This window comes from Suncus etruscus, chromosome 13, assembly GCF_024139225.1.
Source record: "Suncus etruscus isolate mSunEtr1 chromosome 13, mSunEtr1.pri.cur, whole genome shotgun sequence".
NCBI classification, from domain to species: Eukaryota; Metazoa; Chordata; class Mammalia; order Eulipotyphla; family Soricidae; genus Suncus; species Suncus etruscus.
In genome coordinates, this window is record NC_064860.1 from 38,249,361 (window position 1) to 38,276,369 (window position 27,009).

At 39.4% G+C, this 27,009-nt stretch overlaps 1 protein-coding gene across 1 annotated transcript in view; it reads left to right on the forward strand.

Annotated features, from left to right (window-relative positions):
* The window catches only part of DRD3 (dopamine receptor D3), an 84,327-nt gene that overhangs the window by 47,341 nt on the left and 9,977 nt on the right, over positions 1-27,009 (forward strand). The window contains exon 4 of the mRNA XM_049785790.1: positions 11,996-12,138. Coding sequence (XP_049641747.1) covers positions 11,996-12,138 — 143 coding nt within the window. The remainder of the gene's footprint in view (positions 1-11,995; positions 12,139-27,009) is intronic.

Sequence of the window (27,009 nt, forward strand, 5' to 3'; positions counted from 1 at the left end):
GGGGGAAGAAGTGATCATATAGTATGCTGAGTATGTTATCATCACAGGTTTGATCCCTGCATCCCATATAGTCCCTGAGCTTCCCAGAAGTAAGGTAATTCCTAAGCACCAAGCCAGGAGAAACCCCTGACCATTGTGGAGTATGGCCAAAAAAGCAACCCCTTCCCCCCCAAAAAACCTAAGGAGCTATGGCATCTCTGGTCTGCCTTTTTTTTTTCTTTTGGTTTTTGGGCCACACCCAGCAGTGCTCAGGGGTTACTCCTGGCTGTCTGCTCAGAAATAGCTCCTGGCAGGCACGGGGGACCATATGGGACACCGGGATTCGGGATTCGAACCAACCACCTTTGGTCCTGGATCGGCTGCTTGCAAGGCAAACACCGCTGTGCTATCTCTCCGGGCCCTGGTCTGCCTTTTGTTTGGGAGCCTAGTGCAAGTCTTTTTCAACTTCCCTGTATTCAGCAACACTTAGAAGCCCAGTGTTCTACCCACTAGATCAAAAGTCACCACTTTGATGCTAGCGCTGCAACTTGTGAGCCACCAGTAATATGTCACCAGTGTATAAAAACCACCTTTGATATCAACTGGCAATTTTAAACAATAACAAAAATATAAAATAAATATAAAAAAAAATAACAAAAAATATGACACAGAGATCTGATCCTAGATTACAAAGCAGTCAGTTAATATGATCATCTCTTTACTTTTATCCCTTAATTGACTATCTAAATGAGAAGAAAACATAAATAATATGTTCTTGATGCTGTAACTAACTCCATTTAAGTGTGTCTAAAAATAAAGGGATATGGTTGCATAACTCAGTAAATATACCCACAAAACATTGAATTGTACACTGTGAGTGGAAGAATTGTGAAGTATAGTTTGATAAAGCTGTCAAAAAGTGAAGGGGTTTTATATTTTTAGCTCTGTGGGAACAGATCGCTTCTTATAAGATTTAAGTCTTTTGTGTTATTTCTGGACATTTCATACATGTTTTAAAGAATATATTATTCACAGAAGTTAAGGGCTACATTAGTCTTCAGTATCACCTCCACTTCCCTCAAAGTCTTATACTCATGTTCCTTATCACCTGTGACTGCCTGCTTTGAAAGGACCTAGGACAGAGCTTGAACAAAGAGGATCAAACAATGGAACTCCCTGCCTCAGAATAACCCATATTCATTATAAGGACTTGAGAAAACAGGAGAAGATATCCCACCCCATTGCGAGGAGACCTCTGAGACTTCTAGAAGAGGCTCTGGGACAGCTACTTTCAGCCTCTTGCTTCTCACCCTCTTCTCTCCTGACAGTCTGTCCACATTTACTCAGACTCATTCACGTAGGCAGGAAGAGTGAGACATATGAGTTATAAACCAGACAAGGAGCCAGGAACCGAATTAAGTCAATGCTTCATTTATGTTTCTCTAGATCTGCTTCATCTATGCTTCTCCTAGCCCCTAGTGTTGGCTAGGAGAGGCTACCATTTTCTAATTTGCACAAGAGCATTATTTTGCTGTCAAAAGCCATGCTTAACACACATTTTCACTTCCACAACTTCAGACATGACCTACAAGAAGAAACCTTAAATTGGCTCCTCCTGTTTCATGTGGGAAAACTCCCAGCTGTCCTCATCTATGTGAGGGACAAGCTGTGCCTTTGACCCCCTGCGGGAAGGAAGCTCTCTTTCTGGCTTGCATTTCTGTAAGGACCAATCCTCAACCAAAACTCAAAATGGAGCCTCCTCCTTATTCTAGGAATGAAAATAGGCCTTGGAAACGCTCTCTCCATTATCCTTCACAGCAGTTTGCAGTACACAGCATTAAATTCTGTTCATGGGATGCCAAATAGCTGGTCAATTCATTACAAATGCAGTCATTCATGCAGACCTTTGGTCTTCACACAATGCCAGTTACCAATCTGACAAACTTGACCAAATGGATTCAGCATTTTTTGGTCATGAAGTCCTGGTCTGTAATAACAGGGTAGTAAGAGATAGGGAAGAAAAGGAAATGATAAAAGGGTTTTTGAAAGCAAGTAATACTATTGTCATTAGATTCTTAGGCATCGCTCTGGATGCTCGGATTAATGCCTCCTTTTCTTTATCAAAAAGCAGAGTGGGTGAGCACAGGCCCCCACCTCACTTGGCTCCTTGCCGCTCCTGTGGGTCAGCCCCCTCCCACCACATCCTGGGTCAGAACTAACTAGAGGAGAGGCTGAGAAAGTGTCTTTGAGAGGAGGACATGACCGAGCGAGTGGTGAGAATTAGAGTCCTTCTGCAAGGAGCCCTGGAATAATGCAACCAAATTCATTCACCAGGGAGTTCTTTAAGTGGCTCTCAAATGGCACCCATCACACAGGCAAGCCTCCGCGTCTTTGCAGAGAGCACAATAGGTACCAGATGAGTCACAGGCACCTTGGATTTTTACTTTGCATCTAAATAAGCACTTTATATTTGCAAAGAGCTTTGCAGCTTTTTGCAAAAAGCTTTCTCCTTCAACAATTTCACGAGGGGAGTCCACAGAACTAAAGATTTATTGAGCCCCTGTCTGACCAAATAAAAGGTGATGAAAAGCAGCCCTCACAGCTCCTGGGCTCATTAAACCCAGGAGGGGAGTTAGACTCAGGCCCTCCCACTCAGCCCAGCTTCTTCCCTCTCCCTGGAAGCTTCCCCTGGAGGCACCCTCATCCCCCCTCCCAATACACCTCCCACCTTAGGGATGAACTACTGAAAGATGGAAGGATTCTGCTGGAATCCTGAGGCTTTAAGTTATGATGACAGTTTATCAGCCCCAGGCACAGAGTTGGGAGTCAGAACAGCATCCTTGTTGGACTCATTTGTGGAGCTATGGTAGGTACTGGGGCCGGAGAGATAGTACAGTAGGTAGGGTGCTTGCCTTGCTGTGGTCAACGTATGTTTCTCATGTTTGAGCTCTGGGTACAACCAATGTCATCAGGAGTGATCCCTCAGCATAGTCAGATCCCTGAGTATAGCTTAGTGTGGGAAGGAAGGAAGGAAGAAGGAAGAAGGAAGGAAGAAAGGAAGGAAGGAAGGAAGGAAGGAAGGAAGGAAGGAAGGAAGGAAGGAAGGAAGGAAGGAAGGAAGGAAGGAAGGAAGGAAGGAAAAGGAAGGAAGGAAGGAAGGAAGGAAGGAAGGAAGGAAGGAAGGAAGGAAGGAAGGAAGGAAGGAAGGAAGGAAGGAAGGAAGGAAGGGGGAGGGAGGGAGGGACGGGGGAGGGAGGGAAGGAGGGAGGGACGGGGGAGGGAGGGAAGGAGGGAAGGTAGAAGACAAGACCCAGTAAAGGCAACTTTACTCCTTTAATATTTAGGCTACCTCAGGCCCACCTAAACTGGCATGAAATCTAAAAGCAACTACAAGGTGTAAATAAGTAGAGAGCAGGGCCGGAGTTTGCTTTGCCTTTGGCTAGCCTGAGCAGAGAAGGTGTAAATTAAAAGCCAAGAAATACTTTTAAAAAAATTATAGTAATAAAAGAAACAGCATAAACAGCTTTTGTTTATTAGGTATATATTAGGTACCACTGGGATTAGCATCTTTTCATAATTGCTAATCCTCATCATATTCCAGCAAGACAGATGCCTTCGCCCCCATTTTATAGTTGAAAATGTGGGTATAGGCTACAAAGGTTGCCAAGATCACAGGGCAGGAAGAACAAACGTGAGGATCCTTTCGGCCCATTTCTGCTACAATATAGTCTAGGAGCACTGTGGCCCCTGCAGTAGGGGGCTTAAATGAGCATGTTTGTAAAACACTTCAACAGTTGTCTGGCACAGGGGAAGTATAATAAATAAATGACTGTTGATAAATAGATTTAACATTTTGTGATAACCAAAGATAAACGCAAACACCCATAAACTCGCTGATATGAAGTACCACAGACCCTGTGGGCCAGCACAATAGTAATGACAATAATAGAAATGTAATTTAACTATACTTCTTCACATGTTAGTCACTAGACTAAAAAACTGCAGGGAGATAATCTCACAAAACATCCAGAAAACTTCACTTGGTTGAGTCATTGAATCATCCTACAAAGGATGAAATGGAGTCTAGAGAAGCCAATGTCCAGACCACAGCCACATTAGGTGGCCAGGCTATGGGGTCTTGGATTTTAACCATCTTGCCCACAGCTAGTGTTACAGCAACCTTCCCTCGGAAAGAGGCCTAAGAGCCAAGAGCTCAACGTCTAGGAAAGAGGCCTAGAGACCAAGTTGGGGCAGCCTGAGTTTTCTGCCAACCAGTTCTGAACTGGGGGACATTGCAGTAAATGCAATTGTGGAGGCTCAGAGGTGATGCCTCCAGCTGGTGCCCAAGCTCCAAACCCTGGTCCTGGCCTGCTTGGTAAATCCACTGAGACTGATTGGATAGAGGGCAGAGGTTGATCAGTTTACTTCAAGTAGGGAAACCGGGGTCCCAGTAGGGATCCAAGAACCCGGAGGGCTGACTCGCCCCTCCCTGTTTGCCTGCAGAGCCTGGAGGGCCCCCAGGTGAGCCGTGAACTTCTCACCCCTTGGAGCTGAGAAAGTTCTTGCTGCATTAGGGTGCCCTCCTATGGTGAATTGTGGAACAGCATCTATGTCTGTCGCTAAGGGCATGCTTCCCAGAGTGAAAGGGAAAAAAAAGAAAACCAACTGGAAGTAAATGTGGGGTCCTCATTTATTCTAAAAGTTTCATCATGTTTAAATAATACGAAGGAAAAAAAGAATTAATGTGACAGTGGCAAATGCAGTCTCGTCTCTCACTTCTAGCCCAAATTAACAAGAATATCTGGCACGGAAATATTCCCTAATGCAGACTTTATCGAGCTTGCTGAATTACAATGCATTTGGTTGTTAAGAAATACACATTTCTGGGACCAGAGGGAGCACAAAGTTGAAGGACCTTGTTTAGCAATCCACAGCCCTGGCTCAAATCCTGGTATTCATATTGGCCCTGAGCACTGTTGGGTTGTCCCTGAGCATGCTGGCTGCAACAAAAACAAACAAACAAACAAACAAACAAACAAAATAGATCTTTCTGAACCAGAGAAATAAGTCAGAGAGGTAAGGCAGTCGCTCTTCAAGCAACCTACTTGTGCTGGATCCCTGATCTAAGCTTGGCTTACTAAGCATCACCACAGGTCAACCCTGAGCACAGAGCCAGAAACAACCTGTAAACACTGCCTGAGGTAGAACAACCTCCCAGCACACATTTTTGGGTACCAGGAATGTGGCATCTCGCAGACGCCACCCGCAGGCGGACCCTGTTTATTTCCCAATGTCCCTTCCCTGGTGACTCCCTCAAGTACTGCAACTAGCAACTCTGACTAGCAGATGCAGTTTTCCCCATAATAAACATTTTAGGGCCAAAGAGATAGTTGGCAGGTAGGGCATTTGCTTTGCACAATGTGCCCATATGGTCCTCTGAGCAATACCAGGAGTAAGTACTTCCTGAGCATAGAGCCAGAAGTCAGCCCTGAGCACAGCCAGGTGTGGAAAAAAAAAGTGCATGTTTCTAAATTTCTCTTCAGACATAGAGAATCAAAATACCCAGGCCTATGACCTGGAAATGTGTATTTTAATATAGCCACATATGTAATTATCTCTCCACAATGAGTAGAATCAATTTAATTGGGGAAGCTTACTTCTGGGCTCTCAGAGTTCACACCACTCTTCAGTGCACTTTTCCTGAGAAAGTCTTTATCCTTGAGACTTGTCAGTGCTATAGAAATTGGGTGGGGTACCCTGGAGAGACATTGGACACCAGCATGGGAGACCCTGGTGCCAGTATGACATGGGATGGAGGGGGGCAAGAAGAGGGTGGCACTACCATAAGGACAAGCTAGAGGACAGGAGAGAAACTGGGGACATTGGTGGAAGGAAGTGAACTCTGATGAAGGGACTAATGTTGGATCATTATATATATATATGAGATTCAATCAGGAATAACTTTATGTCTTTGAAATTTAGTGACTCAATTTAAAAATATAATGTTTAGAGGCACTTCCTAAGATTTGCTGAGAACCAAAGCATATGTAGGGAAGTATACAACTCTCGGAAATGAACTTGGAGCCAGAAAGAGAGGATTGGCAACATTTTAGGAATATTTGGGGCAGTTATTAAAGTCTTTGGTCATAGCTGAGGTGGGCAATGGCAGGACTAGTTATACATCAGAAAGTGATGCATGGCACAAAGTAGGACTGGTTTCACTTGGTGATCCAATCATTAGTCATTTAACAGCAAAACTTCGAATTTATGGGATAGTCAGCAATTTCACCTGAGAGTAACAGTACATAAATGAATATGTGGCTGGGCTAAACAAAGGTCTGGATGTGAGAAAAGGTTAGTCCTTTCATCCCCAACCCTCAATAACTGTTTGTCCATAATAGCTGCAGGACTTAAGATTTAACCTTTCCTCTAAGGTGTCTTGGGGATCATTGCCAAGGACCAGGCCTTGGTGACATTTAAGGTCTTAGCAAACTCTAAAATTCTAAGGATAATGGTAGGCCTGGAATAATACTTACTACATATTGTCCTGCTCCTTTTCCAAACTGGAAACTAAGGAAGGATTTTCCAGGCCTGGGCCTCAAACGAAGGAAACTTGTCATGGGCTTATTTTGAGATTAGTTGTGGGATCTTAATTTGACCTAATTAAATAAAGAATTCTACCACTTCTTGGTCTCTACTGCCAAAATACAGAAACATTCATTTGAAAATATGGATTCATACCTATGTTCATTGTAGCACTTAGTGCAAACCTGGTTCAACAATAGATGAAAGGATAGAGAAAAAGGCATATATACACTGAAATACAATATAATTGTAAGAAAAGATACAGCCATGCAGTTCTCAGCAAAGTGGGTGGAACTATATGCACAGCATCATGTTAAGCAAAATAAGCTATAAGAAAATGGGGACATATTTTTATAATATCTTTACTTAAACACCTAGATTACAAACATGATTGTGGTTGGGTTTCAGTCATGTAAAGAACACCCCCCTTCACAGTGCAACATTCTTATTCATTTATAGACTACCAAAAGAACAAGGAAATATGTGATACAAAATAATGATAAATCCTTGACCTTGGAAAACAAAAATGATTACATGGCAGTGGGGGGGGGGGGTGGGGAGAAGATCAGAACAGACTGACAAAGCTCATTGGTAAGGGGTCATGGGAACTTTGGTGGTGGAAGAGGGCAGTGATTTTGTACTTTAATAACATAAACTTTAACACTCTTTTATTTCATTATGTATTTGGGCTCAGTGTATTTTTTCCCTTCCTCAGCCCATAAACTTGAGATATATAGAAAGACAACAGAGGATCCTCTTCAGAATATACCTTCCAGGTTCTCTAGACACTGAGAAGACAATGAAATGCTAAGCCTTTGCAGACAAGGCTCTGTGAACTAGATTGGGATTGAAATTGTTCCTTAATGGGGAAAACTTCCTCCAGGATCCACATCAAAGACAATCACCAACTTCTGTCTACTCTGTGAGGACCCCTCTAGAATATAACAGCTCTTTAATAAGTTGAGACAGCAAGTACCTAAAATCATATAGGGCTTGCCTCTCTCCAACTATAAGGATAACTTACCGGTAATCATGAAGCATGACAGTAGGCAGAGGAGCAAAACAATTGGTTGGTACAGGAGTGTTCCAAGTGCAAATAGTAAGATATCAAAGATGGAGAGAACCATGGAAGCTGCAGAGAAGTTGGTTAGAGATAAAGTAAGGGCAAAATAAAGCTTTCCTTGGGAAAGGGGAAAAGGGTAATGGTTTAAATAAATACTATGAAAGGATGCCCCACTAATCCAGCTTGGCTAGAAGTACAGGAATGAGTGACAGATCAGTGGAAGATCTAGTTGGCAACACCAGTTGAAGACATGTTGAGAAGGCTAAATTTGAATGCAGGTTCAAGTGAGGAGTGGGATGGGATATTACTGACAGTGTCTGCTACTGTTTAACAAATTATCCCTAATGTAGTGCCTTAAACTCATATCTATTGTTTAGTTTTATATTTTCTCTAAGCTAAAGAATCTCTGCTCTGGTGCACAGATTGAAATGAAGACACAGCCAGGATCATATTCTAGGGATTATTTCCCAGATTCATTCAAGTTTCTGGTAGAATTCAGTTTCTAGAATTTCAGTTTAATTCAGTAGGAAGACTTAAGTTCTAATTTTTTATGAGCTGTTCTCAGTTCTTATAGTCTTTTTGCTCTGACAAGTGATTTTTGTCAAAATAGCAGAAGTCTACTCCTTGAAGAACAGCAAGGAAAAAAAGAAAGAAAGAAAATTTTATGCTTTGAACCCCTCTGAATTTAGGAAGTATCTATCTAGTTCTTTTTAATAACTTTTCTTTTTTTTTTTTTTTTTTTTGGTTTTTGGGTCACACCTGGCAGTGCTCAGGGGTTATTCCTGGCTCCAGGCTCAGAAATTGCTCCTGGCAGGCACAGGGGACCATATGGGGCGCCGGGATTCGAACCGATGACCTCCTGCATGAAAGGCAAACGCCTTACCTCCATGCTATCTCTCCGGCCCCTTAATAACTTTTCAAGAACTAGGTCTTGAGTGATAGCACCTAGGTTCTTGCCTTGTCTGCCAATGGCACTGCTTCCATTCCTGCTACCCCATAGGGTCCCTAAGTACAGCTAGGAGTAATCCCTGAGCACAGAGCCAAAAGCAAGCCTTGGGCACCACCAAAAAATAAAAATATATAAAAATACAAACAGACTCACCTAAGATACTCTTTCTCTTAATTAACTTACTATCAATTGATTAAAAAACTAATTGAAAGTACATTTTAGTCATAAAATTATATAATATTCACAGGTTCAGCTATGTTCAATGGAAAGGTATTATACTAGGCTGAAATCTTGGCTATTATCTTTCATTTCTGCCTCAGAGAGCTTTTCTGGTGGGATAATAGGTGGTCTGAGAAAATCAATTTTGGGAACCTCGCCGCAGCAGTCTATATATTGTGGCCATAACAGAGAGGAATACAGTAGGAAAGAGGTAGTATATAAAGAGTAAAGGGTCATAATAAGCAACTGTAATGTTCTCTTCTACCTGACATTATGACTGACTCTTCTCATCCCACATATTTCCCTGCCTACTCTTCGTTGGTTATCCTTTATTAGGGCCTATCATTCTGTGGCATATCGTTTTGTAATAAGCCACTTAGTTTATTTCTTTCATTTTACCCTTCAGGGTACAAAAAATACAGCCTAATTGACTGAATGTATACATAAAATAAAATTAAAAAAACACATTTTCTTTATTTGTGGGGAGATTCCCAAGCAGTGCTTGGGAGCCATATGTAGTATATTTTTGTAAAATTGTTTTTGCCCATCATCCCACCTGGATCTTCCAGGTGGGTACGATTAAGGAAAGAATAAAGAGCTTGTGGGTGAGGGGAGAGAAACTTTTTGGCAAAACTGAGTTAGTTCAACAATATTGGCAACGTGGCAGCTTCTTACTAGGGTTGATTAATGGTCTAGGCTATCTTTGCCATTGTCACTTACAGGTGAAGATTCTCAATCAATCTGGCTAGTGGTTCAATGAAAAAAATGCAGACCTACTTTGGTTCTGACACACAGGGAATAACCAGAGTCACCCCAATGATGGATGCTTAGATCCTCCAACACTGCATCCAATAATGTTCAGGAGACTATGATGTAGAGACCAAACAAAGATGTTCCACATGTAAGTCATGTGCCTTAACCCCTGTATTGTCTCTCTAGTCTCATAATTTTTTCCACCCATTCTACTCATCTAACCTCAATAAAGACAGTGACTATCTCTTATTTGCACTTTACTGTATTTTCAACAGAAAGCCTAGCACAAAGACTCAATAAGTATTGAATGGGTGAAAGGTTAAATGAATGAAAGAGCAAATGATGCAGAGAGGTCACAGCAAAGTCAAAAGGACCAAGTATTAGTGTCAATGTCTGGAACCAGATTAAGGAACATGTAGGACATGAGAGGGGTTTATTTTAGGTCAATTGAGTTTGAAAAGACTGTGGAACAAAATTTGGCTAAGTCCAATCAGCAGCTGGATATATGTGGGCAGTGCCATAGAAAAGACAACAAACTCAACTAGAACTGGGGTGGGCTTTTAACATGTTAAAGTACATGCTGTTGACTGAATGCTGTGTCTACCCAACCTCAATTCATATGTTGCAGAGTTACCAGCAAAGAGTTACCAGTTAAGAGGTAAGAGTTTAATGTTGGGCCCGGAGAGATAGCACAGTGGCGTTTGCCTTGCAAGCAGTCGATCCAGGACCAAAGGTGGTTGGTTCGAATCCCGGTGTCCCACATGGTCCCCCGTGCCTGCCAAGAGTTATTTCTGAGCAGACAGCCAGGAGCAACGCCTGAGCAATGCCAGGTGTGACCCAAAACAAACAAACAAACAAACAAAAAAAGAGTTTAGTGTTGTGATTAGGTATCACATGAGGGAGCCCTCAAGAATATTTGTGCCCTTATAAAAAAAGCACCTCAGATAGCTCCCTTTTTCTCTTCTACCATGCAAAGATACAAGTAAAAATATGACCCCATTTTCAGACCAGACAGAGTATTAGCCCTCCTTACCAGACATCAATCTTAGGCTCCTAGGTCTTGAACTTGTAAGCCACTTGTGTGTGATTTTTCATAGAGCAACTCAGACAGAAAGAAAACTGAATTTAGAAGTAAAACTTTAATGGATATTATATGCCTATCTTTTCAAAAAATCTCTTCAACCTGGACATATAGTCATTTTGGAAATCAGAATAGATATTAAGATAAAATCTGGGGCAAATGCTCTTTTTCTGCATCGTTCTATCACTACCTGAAAACCTGCATGAAGAAATAATAAAGGCACAATGGACCTGTAAGTGACAATGGCAAAAATAGCCTAGACCATTAATCAACCCTAGTACGAAGCTGCCAGGTTGCCAATATTGTTGAACTAATTATTTTGCTTTGATTTTCTTTTGGAGTAAGGAGGGACCACACCCACTGAACTGGGGGCTCCTGGTTCTATGCTTGAGGACAGCTAAAGGTGATGCTCAAAGGACCATATGTTGTCAGGAATCAACCCAGGGTCTACTATGTACAAGGCTAAAGCCTTGATCCCTTTCATTCTACATATCTGGCCTAATATTTTTTTATTCTTTCACCCTTTTTGATCACCTTCTCCCTCAATAAGTTTTTTATCTAACTTTTCTTTTTTTTCATTTTCTAATCCTTTCCAACTTTCTCCAAATTGTTTTCTTTTGATATATATATATATCAAACTGATTATTTCTCTAGTCATGCAACTGCTCTCTGCATTTCTTTTCAAATAGATTCCTCCTGTCAGGGCTGGAGAGAGAGTAGTTAAGTGCTTGCCTTTATTGCAGACAGGTTCCATCCCTGGCATTGCTTATGGTTCCTTGAACACATCCAGGAGTGATGTGCTCAGGGATAGGAGTAACCCTGAGCACAGATAGGTGTGGTCTAAAAAACAATTTCATCAGAATGATCTCCCTCATGTGTGGAATGTTGTTTGTTTTTGTTTTTGTTTTGGGGCCACACCCAGCGGCAGCACTCAGGGTTTACTCCTGGCTCTCTGCTCAGAAATTGCTCCTGGCAGGCATGGGGGACCATACGGGATGCTGGGATTCAAACCACCATTGGTCCTGGGTTGACTACTTGCAAGGCAAATGCCTTACAGCTGTGCTATCTCTTCTGCCCAAGGTGTGGAATATTTTTCTTTTAAAAAACCATAATAAAGAAATAACAAATGCAATAGAAATTGAAAACTGGTCTTCAGTAGAAATCTTACAGAGCATGGGAGAGATATGGAACAGAAGGGGGAGGGAGTTCCTGGAAGCAGGTCTTCTTGTGAAAGTGTGAGATTGGGATGGTATATATATAAACCCTATCGTTAATAGTATTGTAAATCAAAGTTTCTAAAGTAACATTTTGAAAAGCATTAGTTTCCTCCTCGTCTCTCATCATATCTCTCCTTCCCTTCCTACAGGTACACGGCGGTGGTCATGCCTGTTCACTACCAGCATGGCACAGGACAGAGTTCCTGTAGACGTGTGGCCTTCATGATTACAGCAGTTTGGGTATTGGCCTTTGCTGTGTCTTGCCCGCTCCTCTTCGGCTTCAACACTACAGGTAACAAAGACGGTCCCACCTCTAGCGCATATGGGACTTGTAGGCTGGGAGTGCAGCTGAGTCCTAAATATCTCTGGCCACTGACTGTGCATTTTATTATTAAATAAGGGAGACATTGACCGCAAAGCTTTGTCTTTGTTGATTAAAAATAAAATACATGAGTCCAGAAAGATATTACAGTAAGTAGGACATTTGCCTTGCACATAGCTGACCTGAATACCATTCCAGGCATCACATATAAACCCCTAAGACCCACCAGAAGTGATTCCTGATTACAGAGCAAGGAATAATCCAATATATAAATAAAATACAAAGCAAGAATTCATCAATTATTAAATGAGTGTAAAATTCTCTCCTAGTTAATAAAAATATGGCTAGCTCCTACTTTGAAAACAAAAATGTTATCATATTCATTTTGGGAAATGTGCTAGTTACAAAGCTAAACTATACTAATAAGGCAGGAGAGGCTTCTTCATGAAAGATGATAATTCACAGCGGACTTTAATTGCAAAAATAAAATACATCATAAAAGCCATAAAGCAGGATATATATTTCTAAAGTTTTATATATTAAGAATCAATCTGACATGTGGGAACTTATTCCTAAAGTATCAAGGGACATATTACTCATGTCTTAAACATTGGCCCTGATTGTTGGCACATGATAGATGGTCTATTGGATGCCTGGATAAAGAGCATGTGTGTCTGAGATGCTGGGATTTTATAAATGGCTCCAATCCAAACTTACACCTCATATGGGTCAGAACCTCTGGGCCTATTCCTTGCTCCTCTTTAAACCTGAGGATTTCCATGTTGATGAAAACTATTAGCAGGTATTAGTAAAGCTTAGGAACAGAAAGTCTTCACATGTATCCTTGATAGGTTCTTGGCAACTGACTTTACGCAAAATAATCTAAGTAAAACCAAATTTACCACAGGCTAATGTTTTATTTATCTCCCTTCCCACTGATATTGTTTTAGTGCTTACTGAGGATCACACACACACACACACACACACATACACACACACATACACACACACACACAAACACATATCTAGTTTTATTTTATTTATTTATTTTTGGTTTGGGGAGTCACACCTCAAAGACAATACTCAGGGGATAGTTCCTGGCTCCACACTCAGGAATTAATCCAGGTAGTGCTAGAGGAACCATATGGAATGCTGGAAATCAAATGTGGTCAGCTGCGTGCAAGGCAAGCATCTTACCCACTGTACGATCTCTCCAGCCCCCACATTTATACACTTACACACATCCAATTTTAGTACTTGCACATTTAATTGTAGTGTTAGTGGGTGGTCACACTTCCTGGCCATGGTTCTCGTAAATAATTTTTAAGTCATGGTGTACACTGGGGGTCATACTCATGTTTTGGTGCTTACATAATACTGACTGCAATGAGCAGAAAATGAACTGCAGTACCTGCCAGGTTCAGAAGGCTCAAATCAGTAGAACACCATGATGGAACTATGTGTCAACAGCAGAACTTGAACTCACAAGCTTGCATTTACAAGGAAGGTGGCTTATACTGCTGAGCTGTTCCTCTCTAGGCTCTGAGAATTAAGTTCTCAGGGCATACATTTGGTCTCAAAAGACTTCCTAAAATAAGGACTCCAAACACTCTTGATATTAAAAAATAATTTACATTTATTCAATTGTTTTACAACTCAATTATTCTAGTTCAGGGTCATGAACAGCTCGAGTTTTATTCTAGCAATTTAGTTGCAAGGTGAAAACCAAGCGTGGACAGGATTTCCTTCCATCACAGACTCTCTTCACACCCACACTCATTCTCACACCCACTCTCAGACAGGAGGGGGGCATGGAACAGTGCTCTCATGCACATTTTTGGAATCTGGGAGAAAATCAGAGCACCCAGAGAAACTCACAGACAAGGGATAATATACAAAAACGTTTCACATACAGTGGCCGGGAACAGATTTTTCTTTCTCATCAACTCTGTAATAAATAAAATGGAACAAGACTTTATTCGAGGAACTGCTACATTGGCAATAAATATTGAGTGAATATTAAGAGAAAACTGATGGACTCCATTCAACTATTCATCTGGATTGACTTTTGATTTAATTCTTTGAGTCAGCTGATTCTATTCCTACTATTCCAGGTTTCTGAATTTTTAGAATATATGTACTACAGTATCCTCCATCCCCATCCCACTCACCACAATAAATCTTGCTTCTTAACAAAAATAAATGTATGTTCTAGACCCGTTGCTGTGTGTTGTGCAAATATTATGTATACAAACACTATGTGTAACACATGTAACTTCAGAAAAATTCAAGTTTATAAATAATCTTAAAAATACCCATTTGCTGGACTGATTTCAAAGTCAAACTACATTTAAGATGGCAGAGATTCTAGATTCAGAAAAATCTAAATTCAAAATGAAATTTTATTGTTCATTAGCTATGCCTCCTCGAGTAAGTGACTTAAATTTTCTAAGTTAAGCTTTCATAATGACGAATTTGGGCCAATAATAAGGTAGAACATAAACTTAAGCAAATTATATAAACTTAGGCTATATATTTAATTAGGAAGTTTTCAATATTTAATTTTATAAATAACCTCTTGCAAAAAAAGTCTAGCATCTTTACCTCTAATATTACATATTGCATTTGAATTCTTCATTGTTCTGCTGTGTTATATTTTTTTTAGTAGTGCTGAAGGAATAGTCTTGGTTCTGTGCTCAGGAACTCTATATGGTGATGGACAAGGGATGATTTGACCCCTGTATTATCTCTCTGTCATTTGGAATCTTTAGATGACATACATATCATGAAACTTCTGCGGGCTTAATGAAACCTTTTGTATCTTCTTTTGTGTGAACTGAAAGAGTTTTAAAGCAAATTTGACTATAATTTTTCTTTATTTATTGACTTTCTTATCTAATCCTATATAACTTCCTTCCTCCTTCTTTGTATATTTTTCCTATAACTCAGTGAAGATGAAATAGAATAACACATTTTCTAGTCATATAACAATTTCTCAAGTGCAGACTTCTCTTTAATTAAGGTTAAACAACAAGGTTATCTAGCAAATATTTGTTTTATTCATGATCTTAAAATATGAAATTATCACCTTTGAGTTATTCTTTTGCTGTGGTTTCTTTTTTAATGAAAATTTATTTTTAATTTAAACACCATGGTTACAAGGTTGTTCATACTACAGTTTTTTTTTTGTTTTTTTTTTTTACAGATAAAGTTGTTTGTGCTTGAGGTAGTCATACAATGTAAAACAACCTTCACCAGTATGCATTTCCCACCACCAATGTCAACAGTTTCCTTCTTACCTTCCCTGATGCCCTCTTCTCTTCCACCTACCTACCCTTCCCTGCCTGCTTCTGGGGCAGGCATTGTCTCTCTCTCTCTCTCTCGGTCTCTCTCTCTCTCTCTCTCTCTCTCTCTCTCTCTCTCTCTCTCCTCCCCCTCTCTTAGTGTGTGTGACTCTCTATTACTCTCTGTCTCTTATTTTAATACTGTGGCTTGCACTACTCTTAATGAATAAATTTTGGTAATTGTTAAATGTGCTTTTAAATTTAACTTGGTAACTAATCCAGCTACTTTATCAATTTGTATATTAAAATACATTTTCAGTGGGAACTTATAGTATGGAGAATTCATTACCTCAGGTACACCAAGGCATCACTTATTCCAATCAGCAGGAAATCCACAGCAGTACTTGCCTAACTGAGTTGATCATTTTGCTCATTCTTGAGGCTGGTGGGAGGAGTCTTAAACACTTACACGCATGCACTTACACACTACTGGCAATAGCTAAACCAGTCTCAAAATCTTTCATTAGACAGAGTTCCCAGTTAATGTCAACATCTAAAGTGAAGAAGAATGATGAGCTAATTGCAGTGTTTTTGCTGCAAGTGAGATCATTATTGTTCTAGAAACAAAAATCAGAAAAATCTTTCCAAAATGATTCTTAAATATAGAACTGAGAAGACAAAAAGGGCCAATTGATGCACTTTGTTGCTTTTCTCTATTCTCTCTCACTTATTAATAAGAACTAGTTAACCCTTAACTTACTTATGCATTGTGAGTATCAAATAAGAGCCAAAAGGATCTTAGCTAGTGTTATTGTTGCTATTATAAGTATAAGAAAAATATTTCTGGGGGCTGGAGCAATAGTACAGCTAGTAGGGCATTTGCCTTGCATGTTGCAGAACTGAGTTCAATCATGGGTACCCCATTTGGTATTCCAAACCACCTAAGAGTGATCCCTAATACCCACCGGTGTGGCTCAAAATCAGAAGAAAAAAAAAAAAAGAAAGAAAAAAGGTGTTTTTTTTTGTGTTTTAAAATTAACTATGCAGGGACTGGAGCAATAGTACAGCAGGTATGACATTTAGTTTGCATGCTGCCAACCCAAGTTCAATTTCCCAACCCACTATATAACTCCCTGAACACCACTAGTAGTAATTCCTGAGTGCAGATACAGGAGTGATCCCTAGGCATTGCCAGTGTGGCCCCAAAACAAACAAAACTTTTAAATAAAATGATTGAAATTAACTATATACCTCTCTACCAAAAATCTAAGCAGTGATAGTTTTGCTATGATTATAGAAACCAGTGTGGTCTCTTTCTAGAAAGCAGATCAGGGTAAACTGAAGTTTAAGGCAGGAAAACCAGGCTGTCCTTATTTGCCCTCAACCTCACCTTCACAATATAGCTTCATTATCTTGATCAAAGTTCTTGCAACAACTCTGACATCTAACAAGAAGTTCCCAAGTATATTCAAAAGTCCAGGTAAGTGACTTCAGTCGGTTCTATTAACTTTCTCTGTAGAAAGGAGAGATAAGGAGAGCAGTAGACTAGACCTTTAGATTATGGCACAGGAAAGGACTTTCTGGCAGTTACTTTAACAAACTGGACGGTCACCTAAGATTATGAATTGTCAGAGAAATTTAAGTAGAAAAAAGTTGAACTTCTAACTCAGAATTGCTTTGATCATCTCAAACTCGCGGCCCGCTGGCCGTTTGCAGCCCTCTGTACAACATTTTGTGTTTTGCGGCCCTCCATACAACATTTTGTGGCCCTGCCCTAGAGGAATCTTTGTGTGTGTGTGTGTGTGTGTGTGTGTGTGTGTGTGTGTGTGTGTGTGTGTGTTGTTTTGTTTTAGTTGTTTGGGTCACACCCCACAATGTTCAAGGCTTACTACTGACTTTGTACTCAAGGATCACCCCGACTTTGTCTCTTGCGGCCCCTAGGTAAATTGAGTTTGAGACCCCTGAAAGGAAAGGAGAGCATGCATATCTGGGTACATTCAAAATACAACATTCCAAGGCTGTCAGACTTGCTGGAGTTGTGCCTAGTCTATCAGGGGATCAACATCCAACCAAAAGCCACCTTATCAACAGAACCTAATGAAAGTAGAATAAAAAAATTGGAACAGAAAGAACTAGAAAACCACAAAGATCCTTGAATGAGCAGCCCAAACCTTTCATGTCACAGATAAGAAAAGTAATAAGTATTTAATTTTCTACTAAATTGGGTACCTATTGTGTTATTCAAAAAAACCTAGAATGAATAAGCAATAGATGGTAACAATGCTTTAAGGATGCTTTAAGAGTAGAAAAACTTCGGAGTTACAAAGTTTTTATATGCTGTCTTAATTTCCTTTTGAAATAAAGAGTAGTAGATTTTAGCAAAATAAAATAAAATAAAATAAAATTCCCATGCCTGAGTTCTAGAACACTAGTGTACAGAAAAGTTGAGAAACACAAAACTAAATAATTATAGGCTCATCCTAAAATCAGATATAACAGGTTTCTCATATTTGGGGACAAATTTAATATAAAGTCTTCTAAGAGATTGAAGTTTAGGAATATCAAGGCACTCTATTTTGAGTTTTATTATTCACATCACTGATAGCCTAAATTCCCAGGTTAACCCACAAAAGCATTTTTAGAGTTGTTGGTAGGGCTATTTTGTGTTTCCTTCGCATCAGCAAAGTGCCTAGAAAATATCAGGTACTCCATAAAATTTTTGTTAATGAGCAAGTGGATGAGTCCTTCTTAAATATTGACACCCTGTTCTCCTTAGATGCTTACATTAAAATAAACATCACTAGTCACAGAAGAGCAAGCCTTCCCCATTGACTTCAGCCAGTAGCTGCTTATTTCATATATAAAATGCTCAATTAGACACTGGGTTTGTTTATTCATTACTTATGTAACTGTTTTGCTGATACCAAAGCACTATTTATATTAAATAATAAAGACAAGGCACTTCATCTCTGGAGAAATCCTTTGCTCTTAGGGTGCCATTGCTGCTCTCCTTTCCTTTATAGCACTCAACAGAAACTTCAGAATTTTTATTATGTAATCTTCACTCTACTCTGTCCACAGACCCTGGCTATCTCTAGTGCACTTTACTTGTTGATAGATTTTATGGGACTGCATAGCAAGTGTAAATTCAGATTAAAGCCTTTATTTAAAAATAAGCAGAATTTTGCTCAGATAGGGGAAGAAAGCAGGTTCAGTGATTATAGACTAAGCACATCCATTTATCAACAATCCTGAAATAGCTATGGACTCTTCTCATCACTTTTTCTTTCGTAAAAGCAAACTTTTATATTTTCTAATGAAAATTAGATCATTTAGCACATGATAAAAGTAGCACATAATTAAACATAAGGTATAATGCAATGGTTCTATAGAATTATATTAAGATTATTCCAAAAATAAAAAGAAAGGTGGGGCTATGGATATAGCTCATGTCTTAATATATATAATCTACATGCCTTGTAGATACAGGCATGTAAAAAATATATATAGTTTTACTATATAACCTCTGTGTCTTGCATTCATGGGACCTGGTTTCAATCCCCAGCAACCTCAATAAATTAAAGACTGGAGAGATTGTACAAGGGTAAGATTCTTGCCTTTCCTGCAGCTCCCCTGCATTGGAATCACTAGATATGAAACCTGAGCCAAGAGTAAGCCTTGAACACTTTTGGATATAGCCCCCAAATTAGAATGTAAAAAAATTTAAATTAAATTAACAAAAATATAATTTTAGATAATCTAGTATCCCCACTCCTAGATATTGACCCAAATAGTATGAAAATATAATTAAAAAGGGTCTTTACACCAGTATGACCATAATAGACAATATTGACTATAACCAACGCATGAACTGAAACAAAATGTCCACCAGCCTATGAAAATGTAGTATATGTATTTAGTAGAATACTATTCTGCCATCCAACAATAAAAGACAAAATAGCTTAATTTATTTTTTATCTCTGAGGTAGGAGGTTGTTCTCAGTGACTATTCCTTGCTTTGAGCTCAGGGATCACTCCTGGAGGTTCTCAGGGGGACTATATGGAGTCCAGAAGATCAAACTCAGGTCAACTGAATGCAAAACAGAGGTCTTATCCATTATACTATCTCTCTGGCTCCCCCAAAATAAGTGAATATTGATTATGTTTGTTTTAGGGCCACACCAAGCAGTGTTCACTGGCTTACTCCTGGCTTTTTGCTAAAGGATCACTTCTAGTAGTCCTCAGGGGACTTAATGAGGTGCTAGAGGACAAATCAGGATCAACCTCATGCAAGGAAAGTAACTTAATTTCCGTACTATCTCTCCAGTTGCTTGAATTAATTATGTTACATGAAATAGTTAAGATAGTGAGAGACAGTTACAGGATGGTTTCACTCATACATATAATATAAATAAATAAGTAAACAGATTAGCAAGAAACAACAAAACCAACACCTAGACTTAGTGAAAACTATGGTGATCACCAATAGGAAAGGGGAGCAGATGGGAGGAATGAGAAGTAGCCCTAAGATAGCCCTAGAATTTTGGTGATGGAAATAATCGTATTTAAATACATATAGAACTGTGAAGCTAGGGGCCGAAGTGGTGGCACAGTGGTAGGGCATTTGCCTTGTACGTGCTAGCCTAGGATGGACTGTGATTCAATCCCTAGCATCCCATATGGTCCCCCAAGCCAGGAGCGATTTCTGAGCTCATAGCCAGAAGTAACCCCTGAACGTCACTAGGTGTGGCCCCAAAACCCAACAAACAAACAAACAAACAAACTGTGATACTAAACTCTAATGTTACTTAATATTGTTTGTAAATAAGTCGATAAAAATAATTTTAAAATATAATATGCTATTAACTCAGAATAAATTAATAATTTTTTTTGGTTTTTTGGGCCACACCCGGCAGTGCTCAGGGGTCACTCCTGGCTGTCTGCTCAGAAATAGCTCCTGGCAGGCACGGGGGACCATATGGGACACTGGGATTCGAACCAACCACCTTTGGTCCTGGATCGGCTGCTTGCAAGGCAAACGCCGCTGTGCTATCTCTCTGGGCCCAAATTAATAAAAAATTTAAACTCCATAAATGATAATAACAAAAGATGTGACTGGGGAGATAGCACAGAGTAGGGCGTTTGCCTTGCATGCAGTCAATCCAGGACAGACAGTAATTCAAATCCAGGCATCCTATGGTTCCCCAAGCCTGCCAGGAGCGATTTCTGAGCGCAGAGCCAGGAATAATCCCTGAGCATTCTGGGAATGAACCAAAGACCAAAAATAATAATAATAATAATAACAAAGCATAAAGTATAAGTCACAATGGAATGTATAAACATATATACAGTTCACTCTTCTACTCTGTTTTCTAGCTTTAACTTCTGTCCTTAAACTACTACTACAGTCTCAAAAGATTATACAAGAACTGAATTCCTGTTTGATACAAAAACATACACATTCATACACCAAATAGAAACTTCTTATACCCATGTCTGCTCCTAGCCTTTAAAAAGGCTGGAGTGATAGCATAGCAGATAAGACTTTTGCCTTATACACAGCTAACCAAGATTTGATCCCCAGCATTTCATATGGTCCCTAGAGCCTCCCAGGAGCGATTTCTAAGCACAGAACCAGGAGTAACCTCTGAGCACTGCTTGGTGTGACAAAAAAAAGTAGTAATTAATGTATACATCTTTTTTTTTGGTGGAGAATGTGGGCATCAAATGTATACATCTTGATATCAGCTTCATGTAGCCCCTAAACAAGTAGAGAAAAGTGAACTGTATATCTGGAGTCTTATCTAGCACACCAATGATGACAACAGGTAAACAGTGATAAAAAAAAAAATATCCTGACATTGGCCAGAGCAATAGTACAACAGATAGGGCCTTTGCCTTGCACATGGCTGACCCACTTTCAATCCCATATATAGATCCCCCCCCCCACTGTGCACCACCAGGGAAGGGTTCCTGAAAGCAGAGCAAAGAATTAGCCCCTTGAACATCATTGGGTGTGGTCCAAAACCAAAAATATTTATTTAAAAAGATCCTAAACACCATGTTCTCACTAACACAATGCATGGAGGTGCTTCATTGTTACAGGAAGCATTGCAATTATGGCCAGACATTGAGAATAGGGGAACAGAGTGTGATCACTACCAACATGATTGATTAAAGATTCAGAAAGACCCCACTTCCCCAGAGATACCAATTCAATGACCACAGTTCAAAGCTTTATGCTCCATTTTTTAAACAAAATTAATTATTTAATTGAATCACTGTATAATAGTTACAACATTGTTTGTGATTGATTTTCATTAATACGATGCCCCCATCCTTTCACCAGTACACATTTCCCACCACCAATAACCATTTTTCCCTCCAGTCCTCCTCCCATGCTCCTCTATGGCAAACATTTTTCTTCTCTTTCTCTCTCTTTGCCTCTATGTCTCTTGCACTCTTTTCTCTCTTTCTATCGATCTCTCTGTCTATGTCCCTTTTACTTTTTTAGAAACTTGCATCTGCAATAGTGTTACTGAAAGTACATCATGCATATCAATTTATCTTCTTTCAGCACCTAATTCTTGTCCAGAGTAATCATTTCCAACTATTATTTTCATAGTGGTCCCTTCTAGCCTTAACTGTACTCCCTGCTATTTGTGCAAGCTTTCTACTAAGAACTAGTTCTCCTGACCCTTGTTTCTATTGTCTTGGGAATAATCACCATATTATCTTGCTTTTTATGTCCTACAAATGAGGATGGTCATTCTGTCTTTTCCTTCCCCACTAACACATTTCACTCAGCATAAAACTCTCTCTATATATCCATGTAAAATCAAAGCTCATGACTTTATTTTTCCTAATAGCTATATAATATTCCATTGTGTGGACATACCATATTTGCTTTATCCACTAATTTGTTCTTGGAAGCTTGGGTTGTTTCTCGATTCTGGATATTGTGCATAGTGATTTGATTGACATAAGATTTTAGAGGTGTTTACTGCATTGTATTTTTGGACCATTGGGGTATATTCCCAGGGGCAGTATTGCTAAGTTATAAGGAACCTCAATTCCTAGTTTATTGAGGAATACTCATACTATTTTCCAAAAACTAATCTGGAGCAGTCAACATTCCCATTAACAGCGTATAAGAGTCCCTTTCTTCCCACTGGTTGGCAGCACTGATTGTTCTTGTCTTATTTTTTGTGTGTTGTTTTGTTGTTTATAGTTTTTAATGTGTGCCAATCTTTATGGTGTGATAATGTATTTTCTGAGTCTCTAAAAGGACCCCACTGCCCTGAACCATTTTCTAAAGAATGATGGCACAGCCAATAGGGAGATGACAATTGGCTAATTTTTTGCTCCTACCCAAGGGAATCAGAAAATCTGTTAGAAGCTCATAGAAATTTCTGAAATTGCTGTTATAAATGATGCTTCAGTGATCAGTGAGCAAACTCTTATTTTTTTTCTTAAGTGTTGCTGTTTTTCTCTTCTGTTTTTATTTCCCCAACAAATATTGTTTCTTTTAAGTGTACCTCTCCAACACCATGCACAAAGATCAAATAAAAATGAATTAAGGAACTGGATATCAGACCTGAAACCATAAGGTACATAGAGGAAAACATAGGCAAAACACTCCATAACATTGAGACTAAAGACATCTTCAAAAACAAAACACCACTGTGCAAGCAAGTGGAAGTGGAGATATACAAAAGGGACTATATTAAAGTGAGAAGCTCCTGTACTTCAAAAGAAACAATAACTATAATATTATAAAGGCTACCCACAGTGTGGGAGAATCTGATCACCCAATACCCAGCTGATAACAGGTTAATATTTAAGATACATATAAGGTACTGGCAGAACTTAACAAAAAAAAATCTAACCCCATTTTAAAAAGGGGAGAATAAATGAACAGAAATTTTCTCAAAGAAGAAATATAGATGGTCAAAAGGGACATGAAAAAATGCTATACATCACACTAATTATCAGGGAGAAGCAAATCAAAACAACAATAAGGTATTATCTCACACCACAGAGAATGGCACACATCACTAAGAACAAGAACAACCTATGCTGGTATGGGTGTGGGGAGAGCCTCTCATTCACTGCTAGTGGAAATGCCATCTAATCCAGTCTTTCTGAAAAACAATATGTTTATTCCTTTAAAAATTGGAAAAATGAGACCTCTCCAGAGCACACTGAAGGCATTCCTTCCTTCCTTCCTTCCTTCTTTCCCTCCTCCCTTCCTTCCCTCCTCCCTTCCTTCCACTTTCCTTCCTCTCTTTCTTCTCTCCTTCCTTCCTTCCTTCCTTCCTTCCTTCCTTCCTTCCTTCCTTCCTTCCTTCCTTCCTTCCTTCTTTCCTTCCTTCCTTCCTTCCTTCCTTCCTTCCTTCCTTCCTTCCTTCCTTCCTTCCTTCCTTCCTTCCTTCCTTCCTTCCTTCCTTCCACTTTCCTTCCTCTCTTCCTCCCCTCCTAAAAAAAAGAAAAAAAATTGGAAAAATGAGTTCCCTTATGACCCAGCAATACCACTACTTGGGATATACACTAGGAACACAAAAACACAAAGAAAAAAATGCCCTTTGCACACATATTTATTGCAGCTTTATTTACAATAGCCATAATCTGGAAGCAACCCAGGTATCCAACAACAGATGATTGGGTAAAGAAACTGTGGTACATCTGCATAGTGGAATACTATGTAGCTATTAGGAAAAAATTAAATCATGAAATTTGCTTATACCCGGATAGACATGGAGATTATTAGTGAAATGAGTCAGAGGGAGAGGAATAAATATGGAATAATCTGACTCATCTGTGGGATATAAGAAAAAATAAAAGACTTTGGAGATTATATTCAGAGACAGTAGAGATGAAATTAGGAAGAGCAGTTTATGGTGGGAATCTTGCCACAAAGGGCAGAAAGTGCAGTTATAGTAGAGATGTGTCTACTGTGAAAAGTACAAACCTGCCACCCTTAATTAACAGCAGTGCAAACCACAATGTTAAAAAAAAGGAGAGAGAGAAAAAAGAAGAGATAAAGAGAGAGAGAATGAGAGAGAGAGAGAGAGAGAGAGAGAGAGAGAGAGAGAGAGAAGTAAAATGCCTGCCCCAGAATCAGTCAGGGGAGGAGGGTGGTGGGAGGGAAGAGTCATCAGGAAGGGTGAGAGGGAAACTGTTGACATTGTTGGTGGGAAATATGCACTGGTGAAGGTTGTTTTACATTGTATGATTGTAAGTCAATCATGAACAACTTTATCTATGAAAATAACTATAGTATGAACAACTTTGTAACCATGGTGTTTAAAATAAAAAATTTTTTAAAGAAGCTAGGCTTACTTGCAAATTCAAAAGGCTTTATTGAAATGAATAAAAAAAATAGACATTTATGTAAATTTCTAGTAATTTAACTGTTAAATTGCTAAGAAGATTATTTTTAAATTTAGTATTACAATTTTCTCTCTGATGTTCACCTGTAACATGGCTTGGTTTTCATTTTTATGTTAACTAAAAGCTATTCATAAAAAACAAATAAGAAGAAATTCAACACATTTTATTAACCATTCTGATGAGGATTTTAAGTCAGATGAAAATGGGGGTAATAATTAAATAAAAGCTTAAATATTCCTTTGCATTTCAGCTGTTATTTTAATACGGAAAATTAAGGAAAACCATTTTCAGAACAAGTACTTAAAATAAAATTATTAAAAAAAAAAAACCGGTGTCCCTCTCTAAATTTCTAGTGCAGATGATACCTTTCCTTTTAGCTCAAAAGCTCAGAAATGAGCCAGAGAGAGCTCAATGAACTGGCATCCATGCTTGTACCCAGGAATTCCCAGTTAGATCCCTGGCACTTCATATGGTACCCTAAGTAATGTCAGGAGTGACTTCTAAGCACAGAGCAAGGAGTTGCCCAGGAGGATTGCCAAATAAGGCTCCCCATTTCACCCCCAAATTTTTTGTATAAAAAATAAGCAAAATTTTCCAACAACATAATAATAAAAGCAAAATAAAAATCATCACTGATTGTCATTAATTATAATATTTATTGTATGAGACAATAATCTTGTCTTTTTACTAATAATGGAACTAAAAGTTAAAAGAGTTAAGCAATATGAATACATAGTTAATAAATAGCAGATATGGGTCTAAAATTTTGGTATACCCAGCCCCTACCTATCTCAGAAAATCAAGAACAGAAGTTGGGGCCCAACTAGCTATTGTCCTTCCATCTAGGCAGATCTTCTGAGACATAATTTTAGATTATAGAATCCCAAATCTTTTTTTTTGGGGGGGGGGTCACACCCGGCGGTGCTCAGGGGTTACTCCTGGCTGTCTGCTCAGAAATAGCTCCTGGCAGGCACGGGGGACCATATAGGACACCGGGATTCGAACCAACCATCTTAGGTCCTGGATCGGCTGCTTGCAAGGCAAACGCAGCTGTGCTATTTCTCCGGGTCCAGAATTCCAAATCTTTATGACGATTGCTGAGTAGCTAGCAGCTGATGTTGTGGATAAAAGACAAATGTGCCGTACCCCAGTGAGAAAAGGAAGCAGAGAATCAAAAATCACAGAAATATGATGATCAGATGCAAATCTGGTCCAAAAACTGAATTTCTTTGATCCTTTGCCACTCACTGAAGAATAGAGAGAGAGAGGCCAGAGAGATAGCATGGATGTAAGGCGTTTGCCTAGCATGCAGAAGGATGGTGGTTCAAATCCCAGCATCCCATATGGTCCCCCGAGTCTGCCAGGAGTGATTTCTGAGCGTAGAGCCAGGAGTAACCCTGAGTGCTGCCAGGTGTGACCCCAAAAAACAAAACAAAATAAAATAAAAGAAAAGAAAAAGATTAGAGAGAGAGGGGCCAGAGAGATAGCATAGTGATATGGCATTTGCCTTGCATGTGACCAACCCAGGGGACAGTGGTTCAATTCCTGGCATCTCATATTGTCCCTCCCGAGCATGCCAGGGGCAATTTTTGAGTGTAGATCCAGGAGTAACCCCTGAGTGCCTCCAGGTGTGACTTAAAAACCAAAAATAAATAAATAAACAAACAGAGAGAGAGAGAGAGAGAGAGAGAGAGAGAGAGAGAGAGAGAGAGAGAAAGACTCATTATACCACAATGCCATAATGCTAAGTAATATAACTGCATAAAGTTTTGGCATTCACCTTAGATAATAGCTCTCTTCCCTTTTGTCCTCCAAGAGGGAATCAGTTGAAGGCCTTATTCTAAGTACTTGAGGAATCCCAGGATCTGCCAGAAAAGGGAGAAAATCTATAAGAATTCCCAGCAAGGAGTGACAGGAGCCTACCAGAAGTAATCTCTGAATGCAAAGCCAGGAGTAATCTGTGAGCACTGCCAGGTGTGACCCCAAAACAAAAAATTTTAAAGGGGGTGAAAGGAAGAAATGGAGCCCAAAGAAGTCCTAGTAGTAGTTGACAGTTAAACTAAAGGAGTCACCATTGTTATGGTAGAAATTGAACTGGAACGCAAGGAGAGGGAAGATGGGCCCATAAACTGCTGCTTCTTTGTTTTTGTTTTGTTGGAATGTG